This window comes from Sycon ciliatum, chromosome 13 (assembly GCF_964019385.1).
Source record: "Sycon ciliatum chromosome 13, ocSycCili1.1, whole genome shotgun sequence".
Lineage (NCBI taxonomy): Eukaryota > Metazoa > Porifera > Calcarea > Leucosolenida > Sycettidae > Sycon > Sycon ciliatum.
In genome coordinates this window covers 9,503,713-9,520,984 of record NC_088655.1, presented here as the reverse complement: position 1 = coordinate 9,520,984, position 17,272 = coordinate 9,503,713, and the positions used below count along the sequence as shown (strand labels likewise).

The window sequence follows — 17,272 nt, the reverse complement described above, 5'->3', positions numbered from 1 at the left end:
TGTCAACTCGAGTATCTTCTGGGAAAGCTCTCGTTTGCTAGAAGAGTGAGAGTCCCAGGACGCACATTGCAGATTGTGGTCACTTGCCAACTGGTACCGGCAGCCGTATTACCTGATCAAGCTCTCCGAAGAGTGCCTCAAATATCTTCGCTGATGGCCTGAGCTCCTGGAATAGTAGAACGGCCGGTCCTTCTTCCTACACCCTAAGTGGACGCCGTCCCCCAACTTGCTGCTATTCACTGATGCAAGTGGTGCACTTGGCTGGTGCGCAAACAATTGCGACCGGGGATAGGGCAGTGGACAGTCAATCAAGCAGACCAGCCAATCGCAAAGAGTGGTTTGCAATTGTGGCAGCACCTGGGAAAGCTAGCGGCACCAGCTGCAGATGCCAATCGATCGGCTTTACAGCAACTGCGAAAATCTTGCTCATCAGTTGTGGCTATGGCCTGGCGTTATACACCGGCCACTCGTTTCGAATCAGCTGCCGGACTCGATATTCAGAGAGGCGGGAAGGTGGAAAGCCATGTCTGCCCGAGTAACATTCAGAGGCCACCAGCAGCCAAAGCATGGGTGGCTGTGGCAATGGCCTCAGCCCATGATATCGAGTTCCTGTTACTCAATCGTTACCGAGCTTGCACTGCTTACAAATTTCACAGGTAGCTGCACTTTGTGATCCGCTCTGGGAGTGCCGATTTATGGAATATATGCTCTCAACTGGTTATGCATCTCTATATATCTAGCATTTGGCGGCTCTATTCAGAGTCATTGCCGGCTCCATGCGGAGGCATTGGCGGCTCCATGCGGAGTCATTCGGCGGCTCCATGCGGAGTAATTGGCGGCTCCATGCGGAGTAATTCGGCGGCTCCATGCGGAGTCATTCGGCGGCTCCATGCGGAGTCAATTGCCAGCTCCATGCGGAGTCATTCGGCGGCTCCAGGCGGAGTCAATTGCCGGCTCCATGCGGAGTCATTCGCCGGCTCCATGCGGAGTCATTTGCCGGCTCCATGCGGAGTCATTCGCCTACTCCATGCGGAGTCATTTGCCGGCTCCATGCGGAGTCATTTGCCGGCTCCATGCGGAGTCATTTGCTGGCTCCATGCGGAGTCATTCGCCTGCTCCAAGCGGAGTCATTTGCTGGCTCAGCTGCGAGCCATTATACCAGTTGCTCGAATCGGCACTCCCAGCTTAATGCAAAACTCGGTTGCTCTGTTGTGAGGTGGGGGGATGCTAAATGAGCGTTAGCATGCTAACACGAGTTAGCAGCCAGCCCAGCGAGCTGGCCCAACCTGCACGCATGTGCGACTCACGTGGGCACGCACCCTTCAAAATCCTGTACAATGTCTCTTTCATGTCATTGCTGTTTGGACTTTCGAGCGTGCAACTTGCGGAACAGGTGTTCCCAAAACAATTTCCTTTCCACCCTCCCACCCACTAGCTCAACTCATGTTTCTGGCGCACACATGATGGTATCTGTATAGTCCATGAGAATATATGCTCTCAACTGGTTATGCATCTCTATATATCTAGCATTTGGCGGCTCTATTCAGAGTCATTGCCGGCTCCATGCGGAGGCATTGGCGGCTCCATGCGGAGTCATTCGGCGGCACCATGCGGAGTAATTGGCGGCTCCATGCGGAGTAATTCGGCGGCTCCATGCGGAGTCATTCGGCGGCTCCATGCGGAGTCAATTGCCGGCTCCATGCGGAGTCATTCGCCGGCTCCATGCGGAATCATTTGCCGGCTCCATGCGGAGTCATTCGCCTGCTCCATGCGGAGTCATTTGCCAGCTCCATGCGGAGTCATTTGCCAGCTCCATGCGGAGTCATTTGCCAGCTCCATGCGGAGTCATTTGCCGGCTCCATGCGGAGTCATTCGCCTGCTCCAAGCGGAGTCATTTGCTGGCTCAGCTGCGAGCCATTATACCAGTTGCTCGAATCGGCACTCCCAGCTTAATGCAAAACTCGGTTGCTCTGTTGTGAGGTGGGGGGATGCTAACAGGAGAACGTGACCGCTTGTTCGACCATGTATAATATCGCAAGCCTACAAGCGCTTCGGGTCACTAATGCCCGGGAAGAAAATGATGAAGGGCACTAGTCTACCAAGACAATACTCCACAATAACCCGCTCACACTCGGCTCTACCCACACCTGACCATGGATTGGGAAGGAAGGAGTTCGTTCCACTGCGCAGTGAACGAAACGGCTGATGAGCGAAGAGTTGTGCACGCCGTCGCGTAATCTTTGTAGTTCGAGCTTTGAAGATCTGCTGCGCTTCTCACGATCCTAGGCAAACAGGCCACGAACAAGCCGTCCGTCCACGATCAGAGAGCAGTTGCAAGGTCAGTATCAGGACCTTTTGCAGAGCTGATTCCATGAAGAACAACATGAGAGCCCAAAACAAATCACTCGCAGACGGCGCTGATCGCCTTGCGAGGTGAGCAACACCTATTTTAGGTAAGTGAGCTTTTCTGGAATGCAAAGCTATGTTTTCCGCATGCAAGGTACAGTACATCTGTGGTGGTATGTTTGAGAAGGTTGCGCGCACTGCGACTGTGAGCTTCAAAAGATTCGATTACAAGATCTGCCAGGCCGATTTTCTTCATCGACGGCTCATTTTCTTCGTTGTCTTTTCTCCAGAACATTACCGAGCAATTGTTGTGCTTCTTGCTATTGTTTTGATTCTGTATCACTTTATTCCGCGTCAATTTGGGCCCAAACCATCCATATTTACCGTAAATCACTTCTACACAGCGTAGAAGAAAATTTCGTTCAGTATAACCCTTCGGATTACTACCTAGATTGCTGTCCCAAATTTTCAAGAAGATGCGATAAACCAATCTTTCCAAGGAACCATTTGAAAAATCCTAAAACTTTGACTGAGAACTAGGCGCATGGCATCTCTCAAGTACCTGTCACTGATCACGCCAGCACCACGTGGAACAAAAAATAGCGCTGATGTTGAATGTACGCAACTGTGAGCCCAGGTCATGCACTCTGGGTGTGCGGGTAACCCCATACGGGTAATGTGTATACTAAATAAGGTGAGTGCATAACGCATTACTGCAAGCCCTCTAAAATTGTCTTTCTTCTGGACCCTACTTGAAAAATCGATGCACTTCCCCGTTAACAGAAGAAAACAGGGTACTCACAGGATAGTTAGTTTCGTGAATTGGTCAAACGCGTTATCATCCAGAATCCTCAATGGTGCGTTGAGGATTGCCCTGGATATGCCGAATGGAAACAACACATTTCACAAAACTCCACCCTACATCACTGAAGTTAACATTACAATGCATGCAGACACACGCACAAGCACCCTTCTACTGTCGTGGACATGGAAATTCAGTTGATTGACCGGGACCGGTGCCCTCAGCGAGTACAGAATGCTGCGTGCAGTGCACATGTTGATCCGATCCGACCAGCGGGCTGCAGGGCATAAATGCATGTGTGTACCGCTTATCCACGGATGCATGGCCAGCACCCTGGGGCCGCTCGACGTGCGACCGCATTTCCATGTCCACTGTTGAGGTTCGACCTCAACTAACTGAACTGCTACTGATCTGCATGATATCAGTCGCCATGTATCTGACTTTGCATTGTTGTCACTACCTACATGTAGTGCACTGTTAGTTGTGTGTTAGTGTCGCGCGGTATCTGCGTGTCACGTGTTTATTGCTTTGCGCGGGCTTGTCCATACTTTGAGTGAGTGGTGAGTTTGTGCTGAGAGAGTTCTGGAGAGAGAGAGTTGGAATGGCGGACATGGTTTTTCGAGTGGTTTTCCCTTTTGCTTTTGTCTTGTAGTATTGTCTGAGATCATGATAGTCTAAGTAAGAGATATCTCAGAACCCATCCAGTTGCTGTCTAACAGTCTGCGAACGAGCGAGCCCGACTCAACATTGGCGCAGTGAACAGGATTTGGCACTCGTTCCGAAAATCTGACTGACGACGGCGACAACAATGGCATCGAAAGTCCGCGTATCTGTCAAGCTGGACTTAGATCACGAACTCGGCCATGACCATTACCAGACGTGGAGAAGTCAACTGGACATCGGCTTCCAGCTCCACGAGGTGACCAACAAGAAGAAGCAGTACCTGGCCGCGGCGGCGAATTTAGGAGAAAATGCAAGCTACTATTTGTGGCAGAAATTTCCCACGATCCCTGAGGCAGACGACCCGTTCGCGGAACTAATTGGGCTCAGCGCAGCACGGATGCCAGGCTTGCTGAGCTGTTCTCCATTGAGCAGCAGCCTGGGGAATCGATTCAGGCGTTTCGGGTCCGAATCGAGAAAGAGATGAGAGTATGCAATCTCACTCCAGGAGCTGACCTAAAAGATGTACTCAGCACAGTCGCCGTACATTTGTTTGCACGTGGCCTGTCTGTGAAAGCGGCCCGGAAGAGTGTGTTACAAGAGGGAGGCAAGGACCTGACGGCTGCAGCCAAGCGAGCTCAAGCAGTTGTGTTGGCGCGCGAGACGCCAGCCAAGGAAGTCGAGGTCAGCTACGCCGCTCCCCAGACACAAGGCCGACCCAGCCTTCCATACACCAGTAACCCCGCTTGTGGGTACTGCGGAGCGACGCACCCACCGGGAAAGCGGCACTGTCTGGCGGCCGTCGCCGTGTGCCACCAGTGTGGACGGAAAGGGCATTTCGGGCAAGTCTGCCGTTCCGGCGCAGCGAAGCCCAAGCCGAAAGGCCAGTACCTGGGCATGAAGCCAGGGATGACGGCCAGCCTGGCCATGGCAAATGATTCCCGACCAGCAGCAACGCCATCGTCCAGAAGTCAGGTGTCTTCACCGAAACTTGCGGAAATGGATGACAGCGATGACGACGACGATGCGGAATGTTTCAGCGTCTGGTCCGGGAAAACTGGATTTGTGCTTCCACTACGATCGGTAGTGCTAGATGGCAAGCACCAAAGGGCTATGCGCGTGGATTCGGCCAGCAGGGTGACGGTCCTGCCTCAGTCACAAGTACCGAGCGAGTATCGGCTATCGTCATCGCCCTGCCCATTACGTCCGGTAGGAACGTCTCAGCTCAAACCTGTTGGTGTTTTCGAGGCGTGCATCACGTACAACCAGTTCACTGTACAAGAGACTATCTTTGTTGTTGACGACTCCAAGCAGCCAGTGCCGGCGCTCCTGGGCGAAGGTGTGTCACTTGCATTAGGATTGTTGGCACCACCTGTCGCTGGCATCAGCATTCATGCCGACACCGAGGAGTTGGCGTCGCTCCCAGCTATGCATGGACCGGTGACGATTCACTTGGATTCCAGTCAACCAGCGATCCAGCAGTCAGCTCGGCGAGTGGCTCCGGCCTTGCTCCCCTCATTACGAGAACAACTGCAGGCATGGACGGAACAGGGTGTGGTCGAGACCGTTAGTGAAGTGAAGGCCACAGATTTCGTTTCTCCCCTTGTCCCGGTGATGAAACCGGACAAGACGGTCCGGTGGTGTGTCGACTTGCGACAAGTCAACTCCGCCGTACGCCGGCCTGGTGTGCAGTTGCCAACCACCGACGACCTCCTGGCGCAGGTGTCCGCTGCAACGGTATTCTCGAAGTTAGATTTGAAGTCTGGCTACTCGCAGCTGGAACTAACTCCAGACTGCCACCATGCATTTGTCATCGCCTCCCCATTGGGGCACTACCGGTTCCGCCGATTACCATTTGGCGTGTCAAGCGGTCCTGAGCTCTTCCAGAGGAAGATGGAGCAGATCCTGGGCTCGATTGAGGGTGTGCTCATTTACCTGGATGACATCCTCGTCTTCGCTCCTTCTCAACAGGAGCATGACAAGCGACTAGCAGCGGTGAAAGCAGCACTCAAGGCGAACTGTGTCACGCTCAACGGCAAGAAGTGTGCATTCAGCGTCACGGAGCTGACCTTCTTGGGCCATCGAGTCTCAGCTTCCGGCGTCCGAGCAGGTGAGGACAAGGTCAAGTCACTCCACGAGATGGCTGATCCGGAGAACGTCTCGCAACTGCGCTCTTTTCTTGGCCTCACCACGTACCTGGCTAAGTTCGTGCCTAACCTGGCTGACCTGCTCGCTCCGCTGTCAGCTCTGCTCGCTGGAAACTGGGACTGGACTCCAGCATGTACACAGGCAGCCGCCGCTGTGCGACAACACCTTGCAACCGAGCCCGTGTTGGCACTCTTCAACCCTACCCTGCCGACGCGCGTTGAAGTCGACGCCTCTGGTACGGGTCTAGGAGCCGTCCTCATGCAGAAGCACGACGGTGACGAGTGGCGTCCCGTGTACTATGCTAGTCGTAAACTGACTGGACCAGAAACCCGCTACGCTACGATCGAGAGAGAGGCACTGGCGATAGTCTGGGGCCTGCAGCGTTTCCGCAGTTTCATCACCGGCCTTTCCGTGACAGTGTTGTCGGATCACAAACCACTTCTGCAAGTGTTTGACCGTGCATACAACTTGTCAGCTGCCAGTGTACGGGTGCAACGGCTCATCCTGAAGGTGCAAGACCTTCACTACCAAGTCCAGTTCCGCCCTGGCAAGTTCAACGTGCTAGCCGATGCTCTGTCACGTTTCCCGACCGAACCGGCAGATACCAGTTTCCTGGTCGTGCAAGCGATCTCCTGTGCTGACGGTCTACTACCTGATCAACGACGCAAGATAGCCGCCAAGACAGCCCAGGACGAGACGCTATGTGCAGTGCGCCAAGCTCTCCTGACTGACAAATGGCCGTCGACCTCCGCAGTGGCACCGTACCGTGGTCTTCGCCACGAGTTGAGTGTATGGCCGTACCCTAAGACTGACGACTTTGTCATCTTGCGAGGGGAGAGGTTAGTCATCCCAGAGGGTTGTGTGCCGGAGGTACTCGAGCTGGCACATGATGGGCATCCCGGCATCCCGAAAATCAAGGCACGCCTGCAGGAGTCAGTGTGGTGGCCTGGTTGGGCCAACGCAGCGAAGCGGCACGTGCAAAGCTGCGAGCCATGTGCGCTCGAAGCTCGACCGACAAAGGTACCTCTGCAGCCCAGAGAGCTACCACCACGGCCATGGCACACGGTTGCCATTGACATCTACTATGGTGGAAAGGCGTTTTTGAGTGTGATTGTCGTCGTTGTCATCGCATCGACAAGAGTTTTTTTTGTCTTTTATAAGGTTTTATTATTGCTATTGATGTAGCTCTGAGCTACTGATTAGAGCAGGAAAAAACTGGTCTCTACTCTAAGAAGAGACATGAAGAAGACTAGCGAAAAGCTGCTTGTAGAGCAACAAAATATAAAGTCGGCAAGTTCTTGCTGGGAACGGCGCTACATTCGGATCACTGGATCCATACTAGGCTCAAGCGATTCCTCAGGGGTCAGCGCGAAGGCAGAAATAGGCATGCGGGTACAGCCAGAAATGGACGTGTGTACACATAGGAGAGCAAGGGAAGCGCAACGCGAGCTGTAGCAGCCAGAAACGGATACATGCGCAGAAAGGGGAGCACACCGTGACATGCACGGCAGCCAGAAACGGATACATGCGCAGAAAGGGGAGCACACCGCGATATGCACGGCAGCCAGAAATGGATACATGCATACAACAGGGAGCAAGTAGAGCACACTGCTAGCTGCAAGACAGCCAGACATGGCTGGGTGCATACAAAAGGGAATCCGTCAGGCGAAATAGCACGTCATCGTACATTTGAAATCAGCGGGAAGAAGATGACGACGTCCACTAATTTAGTATCTGTGCACACCAATCTGCTGTGTGTGTGACTCTGTGTGTCAGCTATGATATCATCTTCTGTGGTTCCATGCCTAGCATGTACGTCTGAATCATTCTGCAAAGTTTGAATGACGTAGGTTGAGCGATCGCTCCGCGAAATATACTTTTTGAAATTCTCTTCATAGTATATCTTCCACCATTGAAATTTCGAATTTCTTCAAAAAAAGTGCTGAGTCGGGGTGGCTTGCAACCTCGATATGGCTTGTTCCAGGCATGCTTTGGAGCCATCTTCTGTTGAAGTAGTGGCGGGGATCTGCCCTGCAACTGCTACAACAAAAAATGATTCGATCTGAGAAAGGGTGAGACCGCGAATCTCGGTTGAATATTGAGTATTTCAAGCCTTTTCACGACGAAGATGAAGTTCTTTTTGGAGATGTACGTCGCGGCAAAGGACATGGTGTCCGACGTCTGGCGTCTGGTGAAGCCAGGGATCATTTGTCCAGTCAGGTCGGCAGCCTAACCGTCGGTAAGCTTGTGTTTGGATCCCGTTCTGCTCGATGTGGTAGATCACAAACAATTTGATATCGCACAAATTGATCTCAGCATCGTGCGTACGGTATTTTATATTCAGAAAAGCCCAAAGTGTCTCTGTGTGGCCGTCCTATGCCACGAGAAACTCCAATCAGGCTCCTATGTCCTCTGCCTTCATGATTGAATGTCCACTTCGTTTGAACAACGAACACAACAATCGAGGACGGCTTTGCAATGAAAAATACAGCTATACTGGAGCTGAAAAAAAGAAGAAAAAAACGTGCTCAGGATGAGACTCGAGTACACGCATACTCTCCCAGCAGGTGAAACGCAATTTTTTGTGAAAAATGCGTGACGCCGACTGACCAGTAATTTCGCCTGACGGCTTGGTGCCAAAAAAGGGGGCACATAAATGATCACGACTGATGTTCGTGACAGTGATGGATTTGTACTCCCGCTATCCACTCGTTGCAGAACTAACCGGCGAGACGTCCTCGCGGGTGGTGACAGCGCTTCGCGCTATGTTCACCATGTTCGGGTATCCAGTGCGCGTCATCTCGGACAACGGTCCCCAGTTCGTCAGTGCAGAGACCGCAGCCCAGCTTCGTGACTGGGGCATCCAGCACGAGCGTATTGTCCCGTACACCCCAAGGCAAAACCCGGTAGAGCGTTTGCACCAGACACTCAAGCGCCATCTCAGAAAGTCATCGCAGGCGTCCCTCAAGCGAGCGATGCAAGAGTCGCTCGGTACCCTCCGCTCCACGGTGAATGCCACCACAGGGCATGCTCCGGCAGATCTGTTCCTGCGCGGTGGATTCCGCACGCAGTTGAAAGCTCTGCGCTGCCCCGGTTCAGAATCTGAGGAAGAGGACGATGACGAACTGGATGAAGCCGTTAGAGTGCGAGAAGCTGCAGTGAAGGCCTCTGTCAAGGACAGGTATGACACACGGTATCATACCGCTCCACGTCACTTGGCAGAAGGTGACGCAGTCTTTGTACAGCAAGCCTCCAGCGCGACAGAGAGAGCCACAGTGTTAGAGGCTAATGCTCATGAAGCCACCGTCGAGACCGAGGGTGGTGCCGTCCAGCGCCGTCATCTTGATCAGGTGAAGCCGTGCCGCGCTACGCCCGCCTCAGCGGACACCGAAGTTCCCATGCCGGTCCAGGAAGCGACCGATGTCACAACGCGTCGATCCGACCGAGCCAAGAAGCAGCCTGATAGGCTCCACCTGTAAACTGCTAGTCCCTCCTGCTTTGAAAGAAGGGGAGGTATGTTGAGGTTCGACCTCAACTAACTGAACTGCTACTGATCTGCATGATATCAGTCGCCATGTATCTGACTTTGCATTGTCGTCACTACCTACATGTAGTGCACTGTTAGTTGTGTGTTAGTGTCGCGCGGTATCTGCGTGTCACGTGTTTATTGCTTTGCGCGGGCTTGTCCATACTTTGAGTGAGTGGTGAGTTTGTGCTGAGAGAGTTCTGGAGAGAGAGAGAGTTGGAATGGCGGACATGGTTTTTCGAGTGGTTTTCCCTTTTGCTTTTGTCTTGTAGTATTGTCTGAGATCATGATAGTCTAAGTAAGAGATATCTCAGAACCCATCCAGTTGCTGTCTAACAGTCTGCGAACGAGCGAGCCCGACTCAACACACGACAGTAGCACTCTTCTGGTCTAGATCTTGGACCGGCCGACCAGAATGGTCGCACATGTGGCACAAGTCTTGTCCGCCTTGTGCCAAGTCACACCAGCCACCTGTGATGCACTGGGCACTCGGATCCGCAGCGGCAACCGTCCTCCAAAGCTTCTTGGGGTCATATCTGGGTCCCGTGTTCTGACTCTTATGAAAGGGAACATGCTTGGGGAGGCATGAATCTTCCATGCATACTGGGCGGCTAAGCCAGCGTAGGCTGTGGCAGGGAACAACTTTCGCCACACTTCCGCACACCAGAACGCAGGCTAGTTACTCGAATGAGACGCCCTCTTGCCTCTTCCCATGACACAGCCCGAATCACTCGCATATTTCCTACGGCTAAGTTCACACCAGTCCCTCCACGTCCCTCACCAAGCACGTGGGTCTCATGCAGGGGCGTCACAGGGTTGCTGGGGGTGGTACGACCGGGGGTCCGGGGGTGTCCCCCCGAGAAAAAGATAAGGATTTTTCGGCTAACAGGCCACGTTTTAGCACTCTACAGCCGCAAAGGAGGGTTCCCCTAGCACTTATTACAGTCCATTCATAAAAAAGATGGGTCCTGGCTCTGGCGAGCTCCCGTATTTGGCGATTTTTCGTGATTTCATCGTACACAGTGCAGTGCTGCGAACTTTGAAATTTGAAAAAGGGTCCAAAAAGGGTGCCTGAACTGGGGTTCGAACCGCAGAATGCACTGTTGCAGGCGGGGTCAAACGGCCTGGATTTTGATGGGTTTTCCCAATTCAGTGCTTTTGGGGCAAAACCTGGCCGAAATCCTATTCTTGCTATGGCTTGCTTTTTGGACAAAAAAAACTTCAGAAACATAATTGGAAAAGGATTCCATATGGGATTGCAGAAAAAAATTCTAAAAAAACTCAACGTTTGACCCATTTATGGCCAAAAGCTAGAAGTTCATTTTTTTTCTGAATGGACTGTAGACAACCCCACTCCAGCTCCAAAAACATACTTCTCATGAATTTTTGGTATTTTCTGTACATCGTAGGTAGCCAAGCAAGGCAAATGGAACCCAGTCAATGATTCAGGGCCATTGCCCTCGAAAAAATCGCAAAATCCGAAGTACAAGCGTGCTGCGCGCTCTAGCGCCAGCGGCTATGCAAAAACGTATGTCGTGTCCTGCAGAAGTCTGCCATGTCGCGTACACTATGGCTGTGTTTACATGAGAAATTTCAACCCGGGTCGAGTTCAGCCCGGGTTGAAAGTCTGTACGATAGACAAAAGAGGTGAGCGTTTACATGAAGACAGTTGACCCGGGTCAAATACTGATATGCCGCCAAAAGTCCACTTCTACAGTCCTGTATGGTCACGCGAATCCGTTCGCGCGAAATTTGCATCTGCAGTGCCGTTCAAACCTGGCGCGAGATACGCACAGAAGTACGTTTGTACGATTTTCTTGACCCGGGTTGATTTCAACCCTCCCCTTGGGGGGGAGGGTTGAAATCAACCCGGGGCGAAATTTCAACCCGGGTCAAGCGCAATGCGTCATGTAAACGCGCAATTCATTTTATGCACATGGCGGGCTGAAATCTGACCCGGGTCGAACTCAACCCGGGTTAAAACGCCTCATGTAAACACCGCCTATGTACACGTCCGGCCTGGACAGTCGCGAAGTAATTATTTTAGTTGTTTTTAGAGAGAGAAGAAGATCCTTTGTTTTTGTTCGGTGGGATTGAAAGATCTGCCAGTGGACCGGAGAGCTACAACAATGGAAGCAGAAGAAAGCGCTTGCGGAATCTTCTCTGTCTTCGTGGCAACAGGACCTTAGTTTGCGAGAGACTTTCGTCCTGTCGTCGCGGACGAAATTCTTGTTGCTGCTACCAGAAAACTCGGGGAACGAAACGATCGTAAATCGTTATAATATAGGTGAAGCGGGTCGTGTCGGTGAACAGCTGCAGAATATTCTGCCGCCGTGGAGCAGCAGTCCAAACACTTTTCAGCTTCGGAGAATGAAGCGCTTCCCTTTTCCGTTGACAAGCGCTGCGTTCGCGGGTGTAATGCATTTTCGAATCCGCTTGCAGTAGATCGTCAGGAGCCAGAGGTACTAGGCAGGTGTCGTTGTGGAAAGAATATAATTATTATGTTGTAGCTGACAAGTGACATACATGTAGTGTCTCTTGACGTGCTGATCGCCATGGGAGATCTTGGAAAATTTTAGTTCTGGACCCAGTGATCGCCGCCAGCTCAGCTCTGTTTCCGTCAAGTTTGCAGTGAATGCGTCCGTGAGGAATCCATCGTCTGGTTGTCTCTAACCGTGACTCCAACCGCCTATCGTATTAGATAGCCGCCTGGAGTCTTGGGCAATAGCTAGCTGCTAGTGCTAGGCATCAAGTCTGCATGCTCCTTGCAATGAAAGTAACAGTTGCGATGTTTTGTACAAGTCCGAAGATCCTTGAATTTTTTTATTGCTTTTTCGGATGAATAGGGTGGACCATCCTGGACGAAAAGTGGTACGACCATGGTCGTAGTGGTCGTACCGTGTGTGACGCCCCTGCATGACAAGGTCAGGTCAGGTGTACATGCACACACGCACGTGTGCTTGGGGACACACATGCATACATGCACAGACACACACATGCAAGCACACACACACACACACACACACACACACACACACACACCATGCACACACACACATACATACACACACACACACACTCACACACGCGCGCACGCGCACGCACACACACACCATGCACACACACACACCATGCACACACGCACGCACGCACGCATGCACACACGCACACACACACACGCACACACACACACGCACGCACGCACACGCACACGCACACCCACACGCACGCACGCACGCACACACACACACACACACACACACACACACACACACGTACACACACACAAACAGGGAACACGTTAAACTGTTAATTAACTCCACCAGGCAGCAAGGGCACTCCTCATAAGCTACTTACAGTGATATTGTTGTTACCACTGAAGTAATCTTCGGGAAGGACGTAACTGAAGTGTCGTCAATTTCTCTACAGGGGAAAAACAACAGAATAAATGGTGTCAACGCTACATCATATCACAAACTAGACCGTAAGTGCCCCGCTTCCACCCGCCACGTATGTCATTGGCCTGCACGCTAAGATGTCAGAATTCCCCGGCAAGGTCTTCTTGCTCTTGGAGATTTTTCTAAACGCCTTTGGGCTTGTCGTCACCCCTCAATTCTGCTCCTAGTATGCTTTCCATTTGCTTGAAATGTAGTGTACTTTTCAGACAGTGTAATGATTCTCAGGGCGGGTTCGAATTGTCACTCTTTGACTTTTCAAGGAGTTTCATTTTTCTGAAGAGGTGGCTTACTGGCCTTCTAAGAAAAACAAAAATCTCCTTGAAGCGTCCAGTCATGATGGCTGAGCGGTCTAAGGCGCCAGACTCAAGGTCTTGTGTACCTTCTGCAGTCAATGCAGATTGGGAGCCTTCTGGTCCACGTATGTGGGTGTGGGTTCGAATCCCACTTCTGACTACTTGAAACTCCTCAAAACTCCACAACCTCATCCGAAGGGAGAGGTGGATTAGTTCCGAAGAGTTTGGAATAGCCACGTCGAGATGGTCGATCGGATCGCAGACGTCATTATCGCCATGACAATTCCACTGAAAAACTCTAAAATGATAGAAACAGTTCTATTGGGACACTTCAACTAATCTCTTTTCGGAATTTTTTCGAACAGTTGATGAAGACAATTCGAACGCACCCTTATTGTTGATAGCACTACATCATTTGCCACCACAGTGATATTAAAAATGTGTGCTGTATTATACTTTTGTCATGTCCCGAGTCTGACTCATCGTGAAAACGACCATGTTCTGGGCTAGCATGGCGCTGCGCATGCATGGTGGACACCAAAGGAAGCACGTGGACCTCAGCTTTGCAGCGCAGTCTGAATTGTGAAAATCGGCTGAGCTGGAGTGATGCGCTGAAAAAGAATGCGCGATTGAGTTGCTGTGCCTTTCCGAGGCATGGTGAGGTAGTTTCGGGAAGGCATGCAAGTGGCACTGGTGTGTATATTGAGCTGAGAGCCACCAGGATGGATTTGCTTGGTCCTGATCTTTCCAACAAGCCCAGGATGATGAAAATCCATCACGGGAACTGAAATGAGTGAAGACTTTGTTGGGAGTTGTGCGCGAAACAACACCAGGAGAGTCAGTGCGCTGGACAGCCAGTTTGCTGAAAAGAAAAGAAAAGGGAGGCTGGCACGGAAAGGGTTAATGATAGCTTGCATAGACCCTGGTCCTACCGGTAGGACCTACTGGTAGGACCATCATACACAGACATGCCACACTGGCTATATACCAGTGTCTTCCATAAAATTGAAACCACACACCACGTAGAGCCATTCGGTGAAGTTCTGAAAATTTGGACGCGGTTGGAGGAGTACTACCGCAGGCTACCATGGCAACGCCCATGGAAGCGGCAGAACAAAAGAAGATATATTGAACAATAAATAATGTAAGATGAGCATAGCAGGCTGACTGATGTAAGCAATGCATTATAACGACCGTGTCGAATGTTGAATTGCCGGGTACCATGGCAACGCCCTTGGCAACAGTAGAAAAAAGGAGTTATAATGAAAAATAAATAATATAGATGCAAGCATGAGCATAGCAGGCTGAACACACGTTCACTCAGTGTGGCAGGCCATGGACGATGTGGTATTGAAAGCACATACGTCCCGTGGCAACAGTAGAACGCCCTTGGCAACAGTAGGAAAAGGAGTTATAATGAAAAATAAATAATATAGATGCAAGCATGAGCATAGCAGGCTGAACACACGTTCACTCAGTGTGGCAGGCCATGGACGATGTGGTATTGAAAGCACGTGCGTCCCGTGGCCGGAGAGCACATCACGGCATTCGGCCCACACGTGGAGCAATAGTAGCTCGCCTTCCTGCCCGAGTCGCGGACATACCTGCACACAACACATTTACGCTGTGTGTGTGGCTTGCCGCTGACCTCAGACAGGGATACCAACCGATGCTCGGTGCCGTCAGGCTGATCTGCTTCAGGTTCCGCAGCACCTGTTTGACTTTGCGGCTGCTGCGGGGCGTTGTAGCGGATCAGTTGCTCCGCAAGACGAGTGGTGAATGCCGAGTGGGTGATCTTGTCGAGGCCACAGCAGAAATGGGAAAATGCAAGGTAAGCATTTGTCTCCATGATGCCAAACACTGAGGCATACACACGATGGTGCCAGGTGTCCGTGCGCCACACTTGCTCCAGAGCCAAGCCATCCTGCCGAAGGTGGTTGTGCACATCAATGGAAGGCGCGCCATCGTGGTACATTGCCACCAACTTCGGTCGATCAACTGTCTTGAAGTACAGCTTCAAGTTGTCATCATACCGCTTTTTCTTGGCAGGATCTCCGGCAAGAGTCGTCCCGCACGTGCTGACAAACGAATGCACCTTCCTGTCGCGCCATGCCACGGCATTCAGTGCTATGCCGTCCCTCTGCGCGGTTGCGGACACGAAGCGGCCTTTCGGAGAAGGACACATCGCGGACAGGAGCTTCAACGGGAAGGCTGTGTGCGCCGTCTTGACAACACCCGCAAAGAAGAGCCCATGCTTCATAAGAGCGACTGCTGTCTTGACGGATGCAAACCAGGAATCGCCGCACACGATTCTTCCCGAGCCATGCCATGTATCCGTCAGTCGCAAAGTTGTGGCAGTTCCAGCACCGAACTCTTTCTGCCACTTCTTGGTAGCCATGGTGTCTTTGCCCTCGTTGATCTCCATCGCAAGCATAATGTTGGTGGACGCATCAGCAACGGACTTAATTTCGCAGCCTACACCTTTCGGCTTCCGCTTGATTTTGATGACTGTGGGCATCCCGCCAATGTCACCACCACGACCGTACCAAGCAAACATTGACTCGTCCACCGTCAATTTGTGGCCAGGCCGGATTGAAGTCTGCCACTTCAAATTGCACATGTCGATGAGGGGGCTCACAATTTTCCAGCCGCGCCTGGTGTCTCCGCTGACTGGTGGACGAAAGTGCATGGCAGCAAGAATTTCCTCAAAGCGATTTGCTCCCATGCCGTATCGACGTCCGAAGGCTGGTGCTGGAAGGAGACCCTCGGTCACACTCCAGTGGTCACGCCGTTGGCAACGTACTGGACACAGCGTCATCAGGTAGAGGAGACCTATCACCTTGTAAAACTCATCGCGGGTTACAGATTTCCGCTTGTCACGCAGGTGAGCATTTGTGCACTTCACTATCTCATCCATTTCCTCGTGCGGAAAGAACAGCATCCAGGCGTCCAATTCATTCATTGTGTGCAAATTGTCAGCATTTACTTTCGCTTTGTACGGAATATCCTTGTACTGATCGATCACTATGTCACCCAATGTCCAGTCCAAACCATGTGCCTGAAGAACAGTGGGAGCGTCTTCAAGACTCGAACCTTCACTACTGCTACATTCCGATGAATCCGAATCACTATCGTCGTCACTGCAACAGCTACTTGAGCTGCTGTCGTCGCCATCGAGTGCAGCTAGTGCAGGTTGTCGCCGCGTCGATACGGGGTCTTGGGAAGTCGGATTTACTGACAACGGTGAAGTATCATCGTCGTCGTCAAACAAGCATTGGTCAGGCTCTGGAGTTGGAGAGCGGCGGCGTTTTCTCGATGGAACATTGGACGACTGAGCAGAACGTGCCGCACGCACAGATCCAGAACTTACACTACGACTATTTGCACAGGTACGACTATTACTAGGCCGATCGGTTGAAGTATCGTCGTCGTCGTCAATCGAATGTATCTCCGCAGGCTCCGGAGTTGGAGAGCGGCGGCGTTTTCTCGATGGAACATTGGACGACAGAGCAGAACGTGCAGCACGCACAGATCCAGAACTTGCACTACGACTATTTGCACAGGTACGACTATTACTAGGCTGCGGATCGGCTACATCGCTGTCGCTGTCCTCAAAACGCTTGGGACGAACAATTCTACGCTTACCTCTTGCTCCGTCGTCGCACGGGTCGGACTCTGCAGCTGCACGAACGTCAGCAACGGCTACAATCGATGTAGTACTGTCCAAATCCCACTTTATTCTGCATCGTTCTCGATCAAAAGTCACACTCAAAACAGTGCCCAAACACTCCGCACTTCTCCAGCTGTCTCCGTAAGTGGAGAATGACCATCGATCCTCATCGTGTGCGTAAAAACCATGATCAAAAGTCGTCGCTGGCACAGTTACTCGCGTTCCGACCTGAATCAATGTAGGCATTTTGACAATGAAAATTTGCGCATGCGCAGTGCGCAGAACATGTGCTCGCGTCTTGCGCCACTGCTAAGGAGTCCAAAGATTACAACAACCCAGTTCAAAAAAAAAAATTCTCAAGCGTTCAGA

General features: G+C 51.7%; 1 protein-coding gene and 1 non-coding gene across 2 annotated transcripts in view; one reads left to right on the top strand and one right to left on the bottom strand.

Moving 5' to 3' along the window:
- Positions 1 to 17,272, bottom strand: part of LOC135829699 (uncharacterized) — a 163,336-nt gene that overhangs the window by 134,182 nt on the left and 11,882 nt on the right. The window contains exons 5-6 of the mRNA XM_065342090.1: positions 12,840 to 12,905; positions 3,149 to 3,220 (exon numbers count right to left, since the gene is read on the bottom strand). Of these exons, the coding sequence (XP_065198162.1) occupies positions 3,149 to 3,220; positions 12,840 to 12,905 (138 nt within the window). The remainder of the gene's footprint in view (positions 1 to 3,148; positions 3,221 to 12,839; positions 12,906 to 17,272) is intronic.
- On the top strand, positions 13,271 to 13,393 carry Trnal-caa (transfer RNA leucine (anticodon CAA)). The gene is made up of 2 exons: positions 13,271 to 13,308; positions 13,348 to 13,393. It is a non-coding gene; the product is annotated as a tRNA-Leu (tRNA).